The sequence below is a fragment of the Centroberyx gerrardi genome, chromosome 16, assembly GCF_048128805.1.
Source record: "Centroberyx gerrardi isolate f3 chromosome 16, fCenGer3.hap1.cur.20231027, whole genome shotgun sequence".
NCBI lineage: Eukaryota > Metazoa > Chordata > Actinopteri > Beryciformes > Berycidae > Centroberyx > Centroberyx gerrardi.
Window position 1 is genome coordinate 10959968 of NC_136012.1, and position 16507 is coordinate 10976474.

Genomic DNA, 16507 nt, shown 5'->3' on the forward strand with positions numbered 1-16507 from the left:
ACCAAACAGTCAGGGTCTAAGTCTCATAAACACTTTCACACTGTAGGGGATAGCTGAGTTTATACCCCCATCTGGTGGCCATCCATGATACATTGGCAGTGTTTACCACAAAACATAGCGAGCAACCTGCTCCTTGGTAAATGCCTTTATGCAAATCAAAATTGCAATACTTAAAGAAAAATAACTAGGACTTCATAAATAATGGCCAGTTAGCAACTCAAATATAAATATTAACAGCTTTGTTTCAATTTTAACCCCATATTATGACACTGGAGACTGAGGTTACATATTTATCACCTTTAAAATGACTGTGGGATATTAGCTATGACTGACAGTGTGATGGGACAATCAGGGAGTTTACCAATGTAAGTCAACTATCCACATTGGTAACTGACCCTAACCCTAACCCCACACTTGAAAACAGGCTTGCATCCACTTTTCACCCCTAGAATTTTACAGATGTATCTGCACCTATGTCCATGTATTAAATTCTCAGTTCCGAGCATCACCGTCTTTCTCCAGTTCCTTTTCTGATGTCGCCTTCTTAACCTTTGTGATGTCACACATTCCATCAATACATCACAAATACTGGCTGAAAACAGGTGACTGACTTATCTCTTTCCTCTCACTTAACTCTACAACCAGAAATTATACCATGTAAGTGTCTTATCACCTCCAATCAGGGCTTCAAAATTGCAAATAAAGATCACAATATGAATATTTTTTCATCTGCAAGGCAGGCAGCCACTAATTCCCTGTGTAACACTGTTAGTCCGAGCTATACAGGACCAGAGCAAAAGCCTACTGGGTGTTACATCTACATGTCAGATGGAAACGCAGCATGGCACGTGCAAACCCACCCACACATACACACACAGACGAGAACAAACAGACAATTAGACAGTCATTCATGTTACAGTTGGCTCAACACTCCACCACTGTCAAGTACTTTATTCACAATAAGGTCATTTTCTTCTTTAAAAAATCATTTTTAATATACAACACAATTTTTGACAAGACAACTCCGTTTACAGCTAAATTTGAGCTCTTGAGTTCCAGCTTCTCTCATAACCAAAGCAAGCACATAGATGATGGGGGAGAGGGGCAGAGAGAGAAAGATGGAGTGAAAGGGACAGATGGACAGGAGTAGAAGTTAGAAGAGAGAATGAGAAAAGACACAGTGAGAGAGAAAGAGGGAAGGAGAAAGAGAACTACGCTTAGTATGATTTTTGTACTAAGAACCAAAATATTCATCAAATAAAATTAGAAAATAATAGTAATAAAAAAAACAGTAAGAAAGTAAGAGTTAAAGAGAAAACAAAAAAAGAGCAGAGGTGTACCGGGATGCTGTATCCAAGGCAACCTCACATGCACGTCTGTCTGTTTGTCGCTTCTGCTCTGTTCCGCCGTTTCACAAGTCCACATACACAAACACACACTCGCGCAAACTTGAGTGTGTGTGCCCCCATATTCCAAGCGAGTGTGCATCCCTGGGGGAGGGGGGAAGGAGCGAGGGGGGGAAAGGAGAGACAGGGAGGAGTGAGAGGGAGTGAGAGGGAGTGGGGAAGGGCGCAAGTCGCCCCCAACACATTTCTCCCTCTTTCACTCCCTCCATCTCCCATCCTTCCTTCCTTTCTTAGAGCCGAGTAAAGAGTCTCTGTCTCCCACATCACAGCTCCGGTCATCCTCTGTCCAACTGTGCCACTGTGTGTGTGTATGTGTGTGTGTAATATATATATCTTTATCAGTGATTCCATATCTGTGGAAATATGTTTTGGCAGGGGGTTGAAAACTGAAGAGCAGAAGCTGCTTTGATTGGGTGTAAGGGGGACAGGGGGGAGCTTGGTGACTTGTAAGGTCTATGTTAATACTGGCATTAGTGTACTTTACAGAACATAAATTAGTAGTAGAATATGAACGTCTTGGGAGAGTTGCGTGGGTTCTGCAGTAGGGCATCCTCATCTGTGTCTACCTGTGTTTGTGTGTGTGCATGTCAAGGTACTGGCAGGCAATGGGCACGAGCTTAAGAGTCTGTCAGAACGGGCGAGGGAGGTGGAGGAGGTGGTGGTGGGGAGGGGTGGACAGAGAGATGACGAGGAGGAAGGAAAAGAAGAGATGGGCTCCTTTCCACAACGGACGCACCCATCAGCCAATCAGCCCTGGGCTCCTGCAAGAAAGGGTGCGGTGGGTGGCGCCACCTGGGGGAAACAGAAAGGAGTAGTTAATGACATGCTGGTATGCTTAACTGTGTGTGTGTGTGCGCGTAAATTTAAGAGTGCGTGTATTCACAAACTTATTGACTAAGGTAATTCATAATACTGTATGTACATTTGCATGAACAGGTCTTATCAACCAACTGTGAACATGTGCGTGTGTACCTGCTATCTAGAGATGTAAGTGTAGGTGCGGGACGGAGACCGTCCCTCTGACTGGCCATTGGTCGAGACGTTCAGGAAGTCCCAGATCAGAATGGTGTCGTCGTGGGAACTGCTGATGATCTGGAACTCATCAAACTGCAGACGGAACACGCGGCCCGAGTGCTCCTGAACACACACAAACAAAATTAGGAATTCAGCTGGACATACACAAGTTTGTGTCACACGCATGCCAAATTACAGATACTCACCACTAGTGTGCGCAGACATAGGGTGCTGGCAGGGGCTCGTGGGTCCAGGGCTGCCTGCAGGTCCCACACCTTGATCTTCCTGCAGAGAGACATGAGAAGACAGGAGGTCAGAAACAACATGTGTCTCTAAGTACATAAAACTGTGTGTGTGCGAGTGACTCACCCGTCGTAGGCGCCACTGACAATCCTCTTGTTGTCGAAGCGAATGCAGCGCACCAGCTCCTCATGACCCTCCAGCACCCGCAAACACGCACCGCACTCTATGTCCCATAACCTGGAGGGAGAGAGAGAGAGAGAGAGAGAGAGAGACGCTTCAGCACACACACAAAAGTATACAGTCCCGTCAGTATTTACATGCTAGTCAGTGCATACATGTATTCAAAATAATGGGGTTGCACTTGACAGCGAGGTTATTTTGCAATATTTAATTCAATTGATGATGATGTCCATCATGATGACGATGGACAAAATGTTTTCAACTCTCTGGCCTTTATCAGTATCTCAGTGTGATAAAAGATCCACCAAACTGCAGATCTATTTAGTTTAATTGAATCATTTTCACATAAAATGTCAGCATCAAGTGATTTCAACAATGTAAAAACATAAATTGCATACATTTTTAATAGACAAGGAAAGATCAACAGATCTTACGAATTACAATCTATTAAGACTTGTTTATGGTCTTGCACACATACCGGATGGTGTTGTCGGACGAGCCACTGACCACCAGGCGATCTCGGTACTGCAGGCAGGCGATGCCCCGCTTGTGCCCATTTAGAGTGCGCACAAACTCACAGGTGCTGGTGCTCCACACCTAAAAAGGGGGTGACGGAGAAACACAACCACAGACATGACTCACATATTCAACACAATGGCCTATATTTATTCAGATGCTTACTGCTTACCCAACAAGTTGGAACTTTAAGACTCTGTTGCTGGATGTGAAATTACAGGCTAAGTTTGACATTTCTAGTTTCTTTGAAATGCACTTCAAAACACATAATTCACCCCCCCCCCCCCACCCGCACCTTTTAGTATAAGGAATCTTTTACACTATGAGTTGATCATTTTGGGGCCGATTTCTTTTTTTACCGTTTCCAGTTCAAATCCTGTAATGGCTGTGGAAATCTGGGCAGAGAGAATGAATGACCAACACTCTACCCTCTCTCAGCAAGGCCTTTTAACCCCCAACTGCTCCAGTGGAGCTGCTTTGTAGATGACAGTAGAAGACTATCGTGGCGCTGGGAAGCTCCCATATATGAATGTGAAACTGGGCGTTGTTGAAATAGAGCATGTGTGCTCAATCAATCTTTCCACGATAAATCAATTTAAAAATAAAACCGATGCTGCAAAAACAATTGTCAGAGCCAAAACATTTCTGATGCAATCTAATGTTCTCTGCTCTTGTTACCTTGATGGTGCGGTCCCCTGAGGCGGACACGATGTACTTGTCGTCAAAGTCCACCACATTGACGGCGGCGCGGTGCCCCACCAGGACGCGGCGGAGGCTGATGTCTGTGGGCGAGGCCATGTCCCAGACCGCGATCGAACGGTCCTTGGAGCAGGTGACCATCAGGCCGTTGGCGAAGCGCAGGTGGAGTACCGCCTCGTTGTGGTGGATCAGAGTGTTCAGCACCTCGCCTGACGTCACCTCCCACACCCTGCGGAGGAGGAGAAGAGGAGGGAATGGAAGGAAGCAGGGGAGGATGTGGGAGAGACGGGAGAGGTGGCAGGGGAATGAGAAAAGAGGTAGGGAGAGGAGAGACGACAGGGTGGTCGAATGATGAGGGCAGAGGTGATGGAGGGAGGAGAGGGGGAGGAAAAGGAAAGGTGGCAGGAAGGGAAAAAAGGGGATGTGGAATGAGAGGGGAGGGGTACGAGACAAAGGGAGAGGGAAGAAATGACAAGGAGGTGAGAGAAGTGGAAAAAGATAGGAGGAAGGGGTGAGTCGGAAAGGAAAATGAGATGGGGCAGGGGGAAGAGTGGTCAAAAAGAAGGAAAGAGGAAGGTTGAAGACGGAGAGAGTGGAAAAGACAGATATGTAATGGGAGCGAGGGAAAAAGAAAAACAATGGAGACAGGAGAGAGAATGATGTTTATTAGTTTTACAATGGAGAGTAGCTCATAGAGTTCACACATATGCACATAGAGCGCACGCACGCACGCAGGAGTGGCTGGTAAAAACATTTTATTGAACTCCACCGTTGGGCAGCGAGGATCAAACGAAGAACACACACTGGAAAAGCTGACATTCAAACCTACAAACAAGTGCCTGTCAAGTCGTTGCTAAGGAAGTGAAGTCACATTTTCCTTGGATACCGCCCAGCGAGTACGGCCGAAGTGTGAAGTAATAAGAGAATAAACGTTGAGCTTCTGTGTGCAGTAGCCAATGCAAAGTGCCAACACACACACACACACACACACACACACACCAGGTCTTTTAAATAGCTGCAGTAAAACGTACAGCTACATTACAAAAGCATTAACCGTATCCCACTATCTCTTGCCGTGACAGGAAATGTAAGTAACTATGGGATAATAAACTTAAATATTCTTATCTTGCATCTGATAAAAAGTAACACAAATTGCAGACTGTGAGGGGCTGCTGCACAAATAGGTTAGGTGGGCACTGAAACACTGCAAAACAGTGTGCCTCAGTAAGTAATGTAAATCCAATTTATTAAAGAAAAAAAATCTCACTGTGTATACACATTTGGTTTTGGCTGGGTGCAGGACAATTCATATTAACTTATAGTATAAATGATGCCATCTCCAAGTACCATATTTTGAGTATTGTAACCTCTACAGTAGGTATAGAGTAGCTTGGTACAGTGTGGTTAGGAACGCAAAAATTGAAATGATTTACTTGCATGCATTAATCAAATTATCCATGTTCTTTAGGCCTACATTTGTTTTTAATAAATTAACTGCATTTTGCTGTTTTGGTAACAGATACATGTATTTTGCATGAAAGGCAAAGAGTAGAGCAGGTTTTGAAGCTATGAAAGTAGGCCAAACAATATTCACCTATGAATGGTTATTTTTTGAAAATTGAAATCGAATTCCATCAGCAGCCTTGCCTCGTGTGCTGCTTCTTTTGAGAGTTCAGCATGCCGTCTTACCGCAGAACACAACGGCCATTGTTTCATTCGGTGACAAGCGATCTCCCGTTCACGCATATGTGGGTCTGTACATTTTGCTGTGTGGAGGAAGGGCCATTCTGTTCTTCAACTACACCCATTTCACAATGATTGGACAAATGGACTGCTAATTCACACACCCTGTATACCACTTGCAAAAGGAAGAAATAACAAAAAAAAAAAACCTTCACACAAAGAAGCAAAAAATTAACAGTTGAAGAGAGTGAAAGTTTTGTTTTTCGGATGACTGATTGTATTGGAAAAGATTGATTTTGCCCATTATGACAGACTTCTGAAAGCATATGTCTGCATCTGTCAAGAGGCAGCCCTTGTGAGATGAATTAAAAGGTATGGCTTCGCAACTGATCAAAAGAGTATTGATTTCCAAATCACAAGAGGCTGTATTTATTAGAGGGAAATGTAGGATTTCAGGCTGCGTTTCCCCTGAGCAATGATTCCTTGGCCTACATTTCAACTTGCAGTTTGGCGAGCGTTAGCATCTGATCCACCAGTTTAAAAGTGCTAAAAATTCATGTCAGACAAGGCACACCCAAATAACTGCCAAAATAAAGATACAACTTCCACATAATAGCCTAACTCGTGTCTAATTTGCCTTTTGTCCGATTGTCAGGGGGGAACTGATTCAAACTAAGTAGTAGGATGTGGAGCCAGATTGTTCTCAGTTTGGCCGTGGCTTCACTTTGTGTTTGCCAGATGGAGTGAAGTAGGATAATATATCAGGGTGAAAAAGGAGACGAGTTTAGCTTCTTTACATGACTGTCAGCCCAATTTCTCAGAGCAGGAATACTGCTTTTGGCTACTACTATTTGTATTTACATGCCAGTCGCAATGTTTGCGAAAAGCCTCAGCTTCTTGTAGAGTGAAAATGCTCTTACTGAAGTATGATTTGCCGGCTTATTTTCCCCTTGAGTGTAATCTTGCGTATCAGACCAAGCCCTGATCCCCACTGTGAAGCGTCCCTTCAGTAATAGAAGGCTTATATTGCAAGGATTTATTTATGCTATATTGCCAAAGCTCTAGCTTTTTGTTTTTAAAAAACATTATTCTTATGGCATTCATGCTTCATTAGATAGCATATAATAGAGAAACCGGAGGGATAGCAGAGAGGGACAGACATGCAACAAATGTCATAAGGTGGACTCAATGTACTTTTTGGATAATGTACTGTAAGGCAAACAGTGGCTGCGCTACTGAGACTAATAAAGCAGACTGTTATACAACTGCACTTGTACAGAAGGGCCAGTGTTGGATTTCTAGCATAGTAGTCCATGTCTGAGGCTTACTGATTAATATTAAAAGTGAAATCAAGCTTTTGAGTGACTTTTCTATACATTCATTTTATAGACGCATCGCACCAGAACCTGTTTGATCATCTGCTTTTAGACTCAGTACGTTGTTAGGATTTCCTCTAAGGTTTTACACTGACCGCGTTCGGACTCCGCATGTGTTAGTAAATACAAATGAATGAACGTGACAGCTTGATGCCGTCTGGGCAAGCATAGTTGTGTAGTAGCCTGTCAAACCATCCAGACACCCAGTATAAATAACTTTGCGTACCAACCTTCTCTTCAATAACTGAAAGTCATTTTTAACCTTTCTGTGACTCACTTTTGGGTCCCAGTCCAACCTTACAGTGTGTGCTGTCTGTACCAAAACTGATGTGCGTCGTACCTGACAGTCGAGTCAGAGGAGCCGGTGACGATGACCCTCTCATCATACTGCAGACACAACACTGAGCCTGTGTGACCGGTCAGTATCTTCAGACACTCCAGAGACTGCTTATCCCAGATCTGTGTGGAGGAGGGAAGACAAGAAAGACAAGGAAGAAGAGAAGGAAGAGAAAAAGGAATAGGAGGACAAGCGAGACAAAGGGAGAGGGGGATATTGATAGAGTAAGAGAGAAAGAAAGAAAGAGGAAAAAATAAGATAATGGTAAGACAGTGGCTCTGAAAAGGTAGCAGATTTGGGTCATGCAAAGAATGGCCTGATCTCACAGCATTGTTCATGCCCCATTTCCCCACTGCTGCTGCTGTGCTGAGCTGGGTGTGTGTGTGTTTATGCATCCGCATGAGCCTAGCCATTCTTGCTCTTCCCTGGGTGTGTGTAGCCTCCTCCAGAACAATAATAAGACAAATCCCCTCTTCTCCTCCTTCCATTCTCCCCTCCTCCTCCTCCTCCTCCTTTCCCAAGCCAGACAGATGAGTGGAACACACAGCGAGTCTGGAGATGAGCCTTTTTATCCTATAATTCACTTGTGTTCTGTCTGACTGTCTGCTGGTTTACCCCAGCGCCACAGACAATAAGATGATAAGCCACACTGGGCCAGAAAAAGAGATTCAATTCAGAAGTACACCAACACAGGTAGGGGGAAAAGAACACACACACACATATGTTTCTCATGACCACACACACTTTCGCCTCTCTATTGCTGGTGCTTAAACGCACAAAGTGAGATCAATGTTAAGAATTTTCTGCACTTGCCTAGTCGGGCCAGGAGGTCAGAGTTCTATTTGCCTCTAGTATGTTTTCGCTGGCCCAGCAGGAAAAACACAAAAAAACTTGTTAATCCTAAAAACCTATTTTTAAGAACTCAGTAAAAGTATATATTGACCCTTGAACCTCACAACTAACTGCTAAAAGCTTTTCAGTAAATGTAACCAGCAGTTAACATGGAAAAAACAAAACAAAACCAGAGGGGAAATTCAATATGCCAGTAAGTCTCTCATTTTCATCCATCTAGCCAATAAATGAATGGGTTCTGATGAGGGGTTCTCACCCTGCCGCTTTGCCATCATACAGACTAGGTGCTGCCGGCTGTTGTTCTGGGCACTGAGTTTGTGTTTACAGTAATCATCAGTGCCTTGAACGAGCCCTATTCGCCTCACTTGGAAATTACAGACAAGGGCATTTTCCAGCTTTGTAATTCCAACTACCTGCTGCTATGTCCACTACCCACAATTCTAGGGTGCCGTCGAATCTGATTGGTTAGAAAAAGCACAACGGAGAGGCAAGGGGGCCAGAGCAAAGACGCAAAGATAACAGGCTTATCTCCAAGTGAAAAATAGCATGCCCATAAACGTTTTTCCCCAAAAGCAGTGGCCCAATTGGGCCAGTTACTGATCAATCAACTTGCCCACGTCAACGTCTTACTGACCGCAGGCAATCCTTAATGTCAAACCCTACACGCACACACACACACATACAGACATGTACCTTGATGGAATTGTCCCTAAGGCCGCTGATGATCTTGTCATCGTCGTACTGGAGACAGTAGACCCCTTTACTATTCTCTGAGCGACACTGAATCCTCTGCAGGTTGTGTCTGCCACATCGCCAGTTAGCCTCAATAGTCTGGAGGGGAGGGAGGGACAGAGAGGGAGAAAAATACAGAGAGAAAGGAGGAAGACAGAAGAATTTATGCATGTTATTAGCGAGGACAAAAACAGATGCAAGATCTAATGAGTTGGAAAATGGTCATGAGAGTGTTGAGACTAGAATAGCACTGTTCTACACTACGACTATTAACTCCACTTTATTAATAGCTTGTAATCAAGATGTGTTTAAAGCAGCAAGGCAACATGTGCAGGACACTCTCACTAACAGTGGAAAAAAAGCCATAGCAACAGTGAGAACAACTCACTGCTATACTATGGCTATACTCAGTGAGATTACCCAATGGGATATCTGGTCAAGTTAGATTTTTTTTTTCAATAAATAAGCCAAGTGTGGGCCAATGGTGGGTGTATTTTCTAAGACTAGAAAAGAAAAACTACTCTCTCCATTTCAAACAGAAGCCCCGATGATTTGCTTTGTGGTTTAATTCGGGGATATTTGTCGAGTTTTAGGATCCAATTTGCTGTAAGATACTTATAATACCTTCCCACTAGACTGCTAATTGGCGTTTTAAAGAAAAGGAAATAATGAACTCTTCCAATAGAAAGAAGCTTACAGAGGCTGGAGAGTAGAGCACTGCTTGTAGACATCATATTTCACTGAGTGTGATGTTAATTGAAAAACGCACATATAGTACTTTAAAAGTGCATGAAAATGAAATGTGTTATGTTGCTATTAAAATCTGTTTGGCAGTTGTCTCTTACCTCTATGTCTTGGATGATCTTGGGGTAAAGGGAGTGATAGTAGGAGTTGGGCGGGACTTCTGTAGTGCGGTTCTTGAACAGGTACTTCTCCCTTGGGGAAGAAAAACAGAAAGAATGACACCTGTGCAGCCCCTGTTGGAAGCCAACCTAACACAAGCTTCCTTCTCCACTTCCTCACCCTTTCCTTTACCCCAAATTAGATGGCAGAAACTGAAAAACTAACAAGCATGCTGAAAAAGATGATTTACCCTGTCCTTAGAAAAAGGAACTCGGTTCATTCCCCCCTGCCCCATCATTTCTTTATGTAAAACTGCAGTAGATAAGCCAGCCCCCTCAGTGTCCTCACCACTGGTGTCTCTCGGACAAGCCCTTCCAGAGTGGGTCGGTGCGGACCATGCGTTCGATGAGCTTCTTCCACAGCATCCCCTCTGAGATTACCCTCTGCCACTCCTTACACACCAGCTCTGCTGAGCACAGCGAGCGTGCATCCAGGAAGGACAGGATGTTCTCCGCTATGTGGTCCAAGCCCTGGGCTGGGGGTGGGAGGAGAAGGGGGTGAGTAAGTGTCTCTGCTGCAGAATCAATGGAAATTAGTCTGGTCTGTTTGTGTGTAGAGCCTTACTGTGTACAGTCACACTGCAGTTAGGAGCATGGATTTGACGTTAGAGTTGCTGCTACCAAAGTGTGGTTTTGCATCTGTCTGTATTTGTACCTGGCAGCGCAGTGATGAAATCCCTCTGAAGCATGGGTTTGAGGTAGGAGTTGATGTGGCCGTGCTGGTAGTGGCACATGCGGGAGATCAGGTGCTCCACAAACTCCACCTGGTCGGCCTCCGACCACTGGTCAAACAGGGCGATGCAGTGCTCCTTCTCCTTCTCATAGTTGCCCTCCGATGGACGCTTGCGGGACCCTGTCACTGGACCGTTACTAAGCTGAAAAGAGCAAGTGTGTTATTATCTGGATGTTACATAGGAACACATTTCAGCTGTGATATAAAAATCTTATGCAGAATCTTAATTCAATAAATAAAAAGGGAAAAAGTTATTCTATGGCGATCTGATGGGTCAATGCATAGTCACTGCCACAGACAACATGGTGTCAAGCTTCTATCCAGAATTACTACATGTTGAAACACACAATCTAAATCTAAATGCAGTGACTATATTTCCTAAATGTAAGCCTTGCACTGAAATTACAAGGCATAAAAAATCTGTTATTTTTCTATTACGAAAATAAGCACATTAGATTAAAATGGCAGGTGAAACTCATCAGTGACACTTTCTGCAGTTCTTGCATTGGGCCTTAGAACAGTCTAGGAACAGGATGAAGAGGAGGCTCTTCCTCCAGGCTTAATGTTGCAGAATGGACTAACTTAAAAACATTTTCACCGATGAGGTTAGCATGGCATTCTTGTCAAATGTGGTGATTTTTCCCACAGTTTAAAGCCGTTTATATTTTTTTATTGCACTAGAGGACTACAGGGGAGAAAAATCAGTGAAATATGGTTCCAAAATGTATCTTGATGTCAACAACAGTTGCCAACATCAATCTAAGGTATTTACTTCTATTGAGGCAAGAATGACATAGGACATGTGTCAAAAACACTTATGTCCATAAATGAATGAGTACCACATCCTATGCTATGAATTCAAACAAATCAAGTCATTCCATCCATATTGAAATGCTGTTAAGATATTACTGCATTCTTCTGAAATTTTCAAGGATTTTCAAGGCCTGTGACAGCAATGTAATAAGCTTACCTAAGAATGACCTCCATATGACCAAGCTAATTCTATGGTTTATTCAGGCTGGAGCATTTACATGCAAGGAAACAAGTCATATATTGTGCTTACTTATTATGCATATAGGTTCCCCAAGTCATGGTCACGGATCATTTAGTCCACCCAGAAATAAACGTATGCACACACACCTTGAGAACTGTGTTCTTCTTTGGCGACAGGTCGTCTACGAGGTTCTGTGACTCCATCCCTGACGTGTTCTGCGGAAAAAGGACAAAACAAAGGGTAGGGGTAGGTTAGTGTTGTGTTCAATTGGTGTCTGTGTCAAAGGCACTGAGAGAGCCAGGGTAGCGGTGTGGATAGCGCTGGACACAGAGTGCCACAAACACAGCCAAGGAAGGGTAGCCAACATGACTTCTGAGGCGTGCACGCATAGACACACACGTGCATACACACACATATGCAGCTAAACTGAGCACTGCAACAAAAGGAATCTATCTGGTTGCTTGTCTGTGATGTGGGCTAAGTAGTCTGGACAGGAAATTAAACTGCAGCATCTTGGGTATGTCACTGGCAGCAGCTCAGACACAACTGTAATGAAACTAGAATCAGATAGTGGCCTTCCAGCATATACAGAGGATAGGAGGCAGAAACATGTTGAACGTAACTGGATCCCAGACTTAACATGATTTGAGTCCTGCAACAAGTGCATTGCAAACAAGCTAGACTGACTTGAATCATTATCCTCACAACAGAAATAGGGTTATAGCAGCACAAACAACTTAGAGCGAGATAGGCTGACCACTTAGGAGCACACTGAAGACTTCATCAATATTTCACATCATGCCAATTACACTTACACTGCCAAATATCTTTGAAACATTGGTTAATAGTTGGTTCCTTCCTTAGCATGCATACATCTTTGGAAATCATGAACAATCAAGTAGCAATATCAGGTACCCAAGGTAGATATGCAGATGTCACCAACAAGTTTTCATTGGGAAAATCTAGTCTTACAATCATAGTTTTAGCATACATACAACAGCAACGTGGAGACTCGTGCACTTCCACGAGACTCTTATTGACCCTTAGGTCAATAAGTTTCATCATAGAATATCCCTCAATTCTTAAAATTCTCTTAAGCCGGGGCTACAAACACTCAAGAAATGAACAGTAACAGCCCAACCTTTTCTGTGAGGTACACCAAAACATGACTAATGCATGATTACCGTTTTCTTTGAATCTACTGTCACTCTTAGGGTTTGATTGTTAGCCTTTATTCTAACAGCGTGTTCACTGCTTCCGTATGTGTGCACAACCTCCAATTTGGGGAGATTGGACACACACAGCCTTTACCTGGAAGAGGGTCAATGCTATCACATATCTGTGAGTGTGTGTAGGTGATGAGTGAGCCAAGGTCAGAGTCTTTGAAAATGGCTGTGTAGGCGAAACGGCTAGAATAGAGGCCTGTCTGTCTATATACTGTAATCGCCCATCTGTTAGTGCTTCCCCAGAGGCCAAAGAGTTGCCATTGGTGGTTTCTACCTGGAGACATTGAGCAGAACCAATGGCAACCACAGCAGTGGATGTCACCAACACAGCCACACAGACAAACAGACAAAAGGTCAGTTACCAAGACCAGAGCAGACAGGACAAGCAGGCAGGATGGGCTTGCTGGTGTTGATGATCATGCAGAGCAGAAAGACAGAAGGACAGATAAACAGAGAGACTGGGTTAGGCCAGGCAGGCAGGCAAGCAAGCATGAAGCCTCTCAGAAGAAGACCCCCCACCTCAGCCCTCACACCTCCAGGTAGAAGGGGGAAAAAAAGCGTTGCTCCTCAACTCTGGGTTATTCTCTGGTACCACTGCACCCTATTCTCCTTACTCTAACCCACTGGGGAATCATTCTAATATTCATACTCATCCAATAAGAATCTGCAGCTTACATTACAAGAAACAATCACACTGTGCAGTGGATGTTTCAGCTTTGTGATGCCCAATTTGGATGCAAAAAATTGAATTGACAAAGCACTGGACAAAACTAAATTATGGTTTATAAAGCTAAAATTCTGTTCCAAGTCACACCAGAGAAGAACCTGAGAGCAGTGTGCTTCCAATAGGGAGGAAAGGACAACAGAAGGTGAGAGGAGGTAGGAGGGTGAGGGGGGTGACTGGGTGCTGTCCGCACCACGGTGGTATGAGGAGTCGTGAGGGAGGAGTGGGCGATGAAAAGTGTAGGGTGAGGGGATGGGGAGGGAGGGAGGGGGAAGGGGCAGCAGAATTAAGAGGAGAGAGGCAGAACCTGGTTGTGAGCCCGGGTGGAGGGGATGCTCTGCAGGCACCTGAGTGCACACAAACTCTCAGCCACCGAGGAGCAGCCCAGCCAGAGAGAGCGAGGCACAGAGCACTGTGTGAAAGAGAGAGAGGAAGGGAGGGAGGGAGGAGGAGAACGAAGTGGAGAGGGTGAGGGAGTAAGAGAAAGGGAAGAGCGAGAGACCAGAGATGAGAAGTAAAGGAAAGAGGAGGGAATTGATGAGGGAAGTGGGGAGGAGGAAACCGAAGGAGATGGGTGGACGAATGGATGGAAGTGGCGGGAAGAGGAGTTAGAGGAACAAGACCCGTGGAGTGTGGAAAAAAGATGATCAGAAGAATCCAAAAATAAAAAAATTATAAAATGAGGATTGGAAATTGAAGTTGAGAGGAGGTGGGTGTGTAACCATCAAAGGTGAGGAGAGAAGAGGGGAGGAGGTGGGGGAATAGTGAGGGGAAAAACCAGTATTAGAGCTACACACACATTGGCACAGTGAGCGCAGGAACACACACTCCTTCACACACAAGATACAGACTGATACACAAACATACACACAGAAGCATTATTAGACATGAAGTGGGTGGGGATAGGTAGAGGAGAGGGAGGGGCAATGGGAATATTTGTCAATTAATGTCACTTTTGTTTGACAGATACCCCACCCACTGTTCTGCCATCCCCACTCTTATGAGTGGTTAGTGAATAACACTGGGACAAATAAACACACACACACACAGACACAGTCCAGATGATTTTTTTAAAATTATGTAGACCTGTACAATCTTGCCTCTGCACGTTTGTAAAGTATAATATTTGCTTGCTTAAAATCAATGTAATCTTGCATTACCATAGGGAATCTATGGCATGGTGTAGAATGCATGTGTCAATGGGGCCACACACTTTGTGAATTTGTCAACTAACAAATAAAATGTAGTATGGGCTTAATAAAGTGGGCAGTAATTAGGCTAACAGAAGTAATTTTGGATCTAATGCCAATAGTGATATTTGGGGAACATAATTTCTGATAGCCACTGTATTGCTTGCTATGCAGGTATTTTTGTTGTAGTATTAAACAGCTTAAAATACAATAGCGTAGCAACATTTGATGACAATAGCATCTAATGGCTGGCTGCATTCGTAATTTGTCTCCATATGATTCACAACCTGTAAACAGCCATAGTACCTGGGAATAGGACCATATGCAAAAATAGGCAAGCAGTCCCCACAAACTTCGGTGTCCTGCTATATCTGTCTGGCCCAAATCGCCATCTGTATGGTCTACGACTTTACTTCCTAGGCCTAACTTACTGAAATGAGATAATGAAGTATATGGAAAGCAGTATTTTGATGTATTTGTTGATCTTCGTCAGAGGGCTGTCTGGCTGTCTAATTTGGCTGGATGTATGAATTCCTACCAAACGAACAGCGAATTGTGTGGCTATGTGCAAGTAAATGTGAGCCATGTAGCAAGCAACGTCTCCATATAGTCAGTTTGACCCCTATAATGTTAGCTATTAGCAAGCTAACGTTAGCCTAGTTGGCTACCTAGCTGATCAAGATAGTATTCTCGTTAGATGCTTTGTTGATGGCTAACTTTGACCGACTAACGAGGGGAAAACGAAATATAAAGTGCCAGTCAAGGTTTTTGTGTCGCAAAAAAGCTGCTAGCTTACTACCCAGTGGGCTGTTTTGTTTTTGATAATGGCTGTCAAATATAACTAGCTTTTTTAGCATGCTAGCTGTTGAGCTAATTGCTACCTCGCTAATCGTGATAACGCTATGTGAATGAAATAGCAACACACTTCCTTCTACGCAGTTTAAAAATATAAACACACAACCAGCACATACGATTTTAGCTACACTCCTTTTCGAGATGAAGACTACTGGAGTGCTCCACACATCAATTACCATGTAACGTTAGCTTAACATAAAGTGGATAAAATAACATAACGTTACCCGTAAATTTACGTGGTTCATCGCCAACTAGCCAGTGTTAGCTAGCTGGCTAAGTAACAGACAGGGCCCAGTTAAAGTGGCGCAGCGTCACCGCAGTGAACGCTACCCCGAGAATCCTCGGCTTTCTTCGGCCGACGACTTTTCAATAACCTTTTGATTGCCCAGCTAATTACCCGTTTTATCCAAAAGTACAATGTTTTACATGTAATACTGTTTCATGTTTAGATGTCGTTAATCAATTCGACCAGTATACGGAGCATTCTTAGCAAAATGTATCGATAATTTCAGGCCCTCCCTCTTATTTCTGGTCCCCCCTCCTTTCTCCTCCACCTCTCCCGACAAGCCGCTTCAGCCCATTCCTGCCGTCGAATCGAGCCTCGGCGCCCCACTTAATATAAGATTGATAATGAACACATTGGGTGTTCGGGATGCCATATCCAAACGAATCTTACCATCAATTCCAACGTTTTGTCCTCCATCTCCGGCTCCATGTTGATGATCCCCCCCGAAACTCGCTCTGAAAATGGAAACCCAACCCTGCGTCGGCGGCCCGCAAATGCAGAGACGTCATTCACTTCGCTCAGCCACACAGCTTTGGCAGGGCAGTGTCAAAGGGGTGGG

General features: G+C 44.1%; 1 protein-coding gene across 1 annotated transcript; it reads right to left on the reverse strand.

The window, feature by feature from the left end:
- Positions 1-907: 907 nt before the first annotated feature.
- On the reverse strand, positions 908-16470 carry LOC139923618 (F-box and WD repeat domain-containing 11-B). The gene is made up of 13 exons (XM_071914421.2): positions 16339-16470; positions 11814-11882; positions 10596-10815; positions 10230-10416; positions 9884-9974; positions 9000-9137; positions 7458-7576; positions 4038-4287; positions 3322-3440; positions 2790-2900; positions 2627-2705; positions 2379-2543; positions 908-2198 (listed from the first exon to the last, which is right to left on the reverse strand). Exons 1-12 carry the CDS (start codon positions 16375-16377, stop codon positions 2382-2384), a joined length of 1584 nt encoding a protein of 527 aa, XP_071770522.1. The 5' UTR covers positions 16378-16470; the 3' UTR covers positions 908-2198; positions 2379-2381.
- Between the last annotated feature and the right edge of the window lie 37 nt (positions 16471-16507).

What these genes read in the sequence shown, in the direction of transcription:
- LOC139923618 (XM_071914421.2), bottom strand. Translation starts at nt 16,377, where the DNA reads ATGGAGCCGGAGATGGAGGACAAAACGTTGGAATTGATG. An exon ending in AGATCATCCAAGACATAGAG is followed by an intron (nt 9,138 to 9,883) that starts GTAAGAGACAAC and finishes CCTCCCCTCCAG; the next exon opens with ACTATTGAGGCTAACTGGCG. An exon ending in TCCTCTGACTCGACTGTCAG is followed by an intron (nt 4,288 to 7,457) that starts GTACGACGCACA and finishes CCTCCTCCGCAG; the next exon opens with GGTGTGGGAGGTGACGTCAG.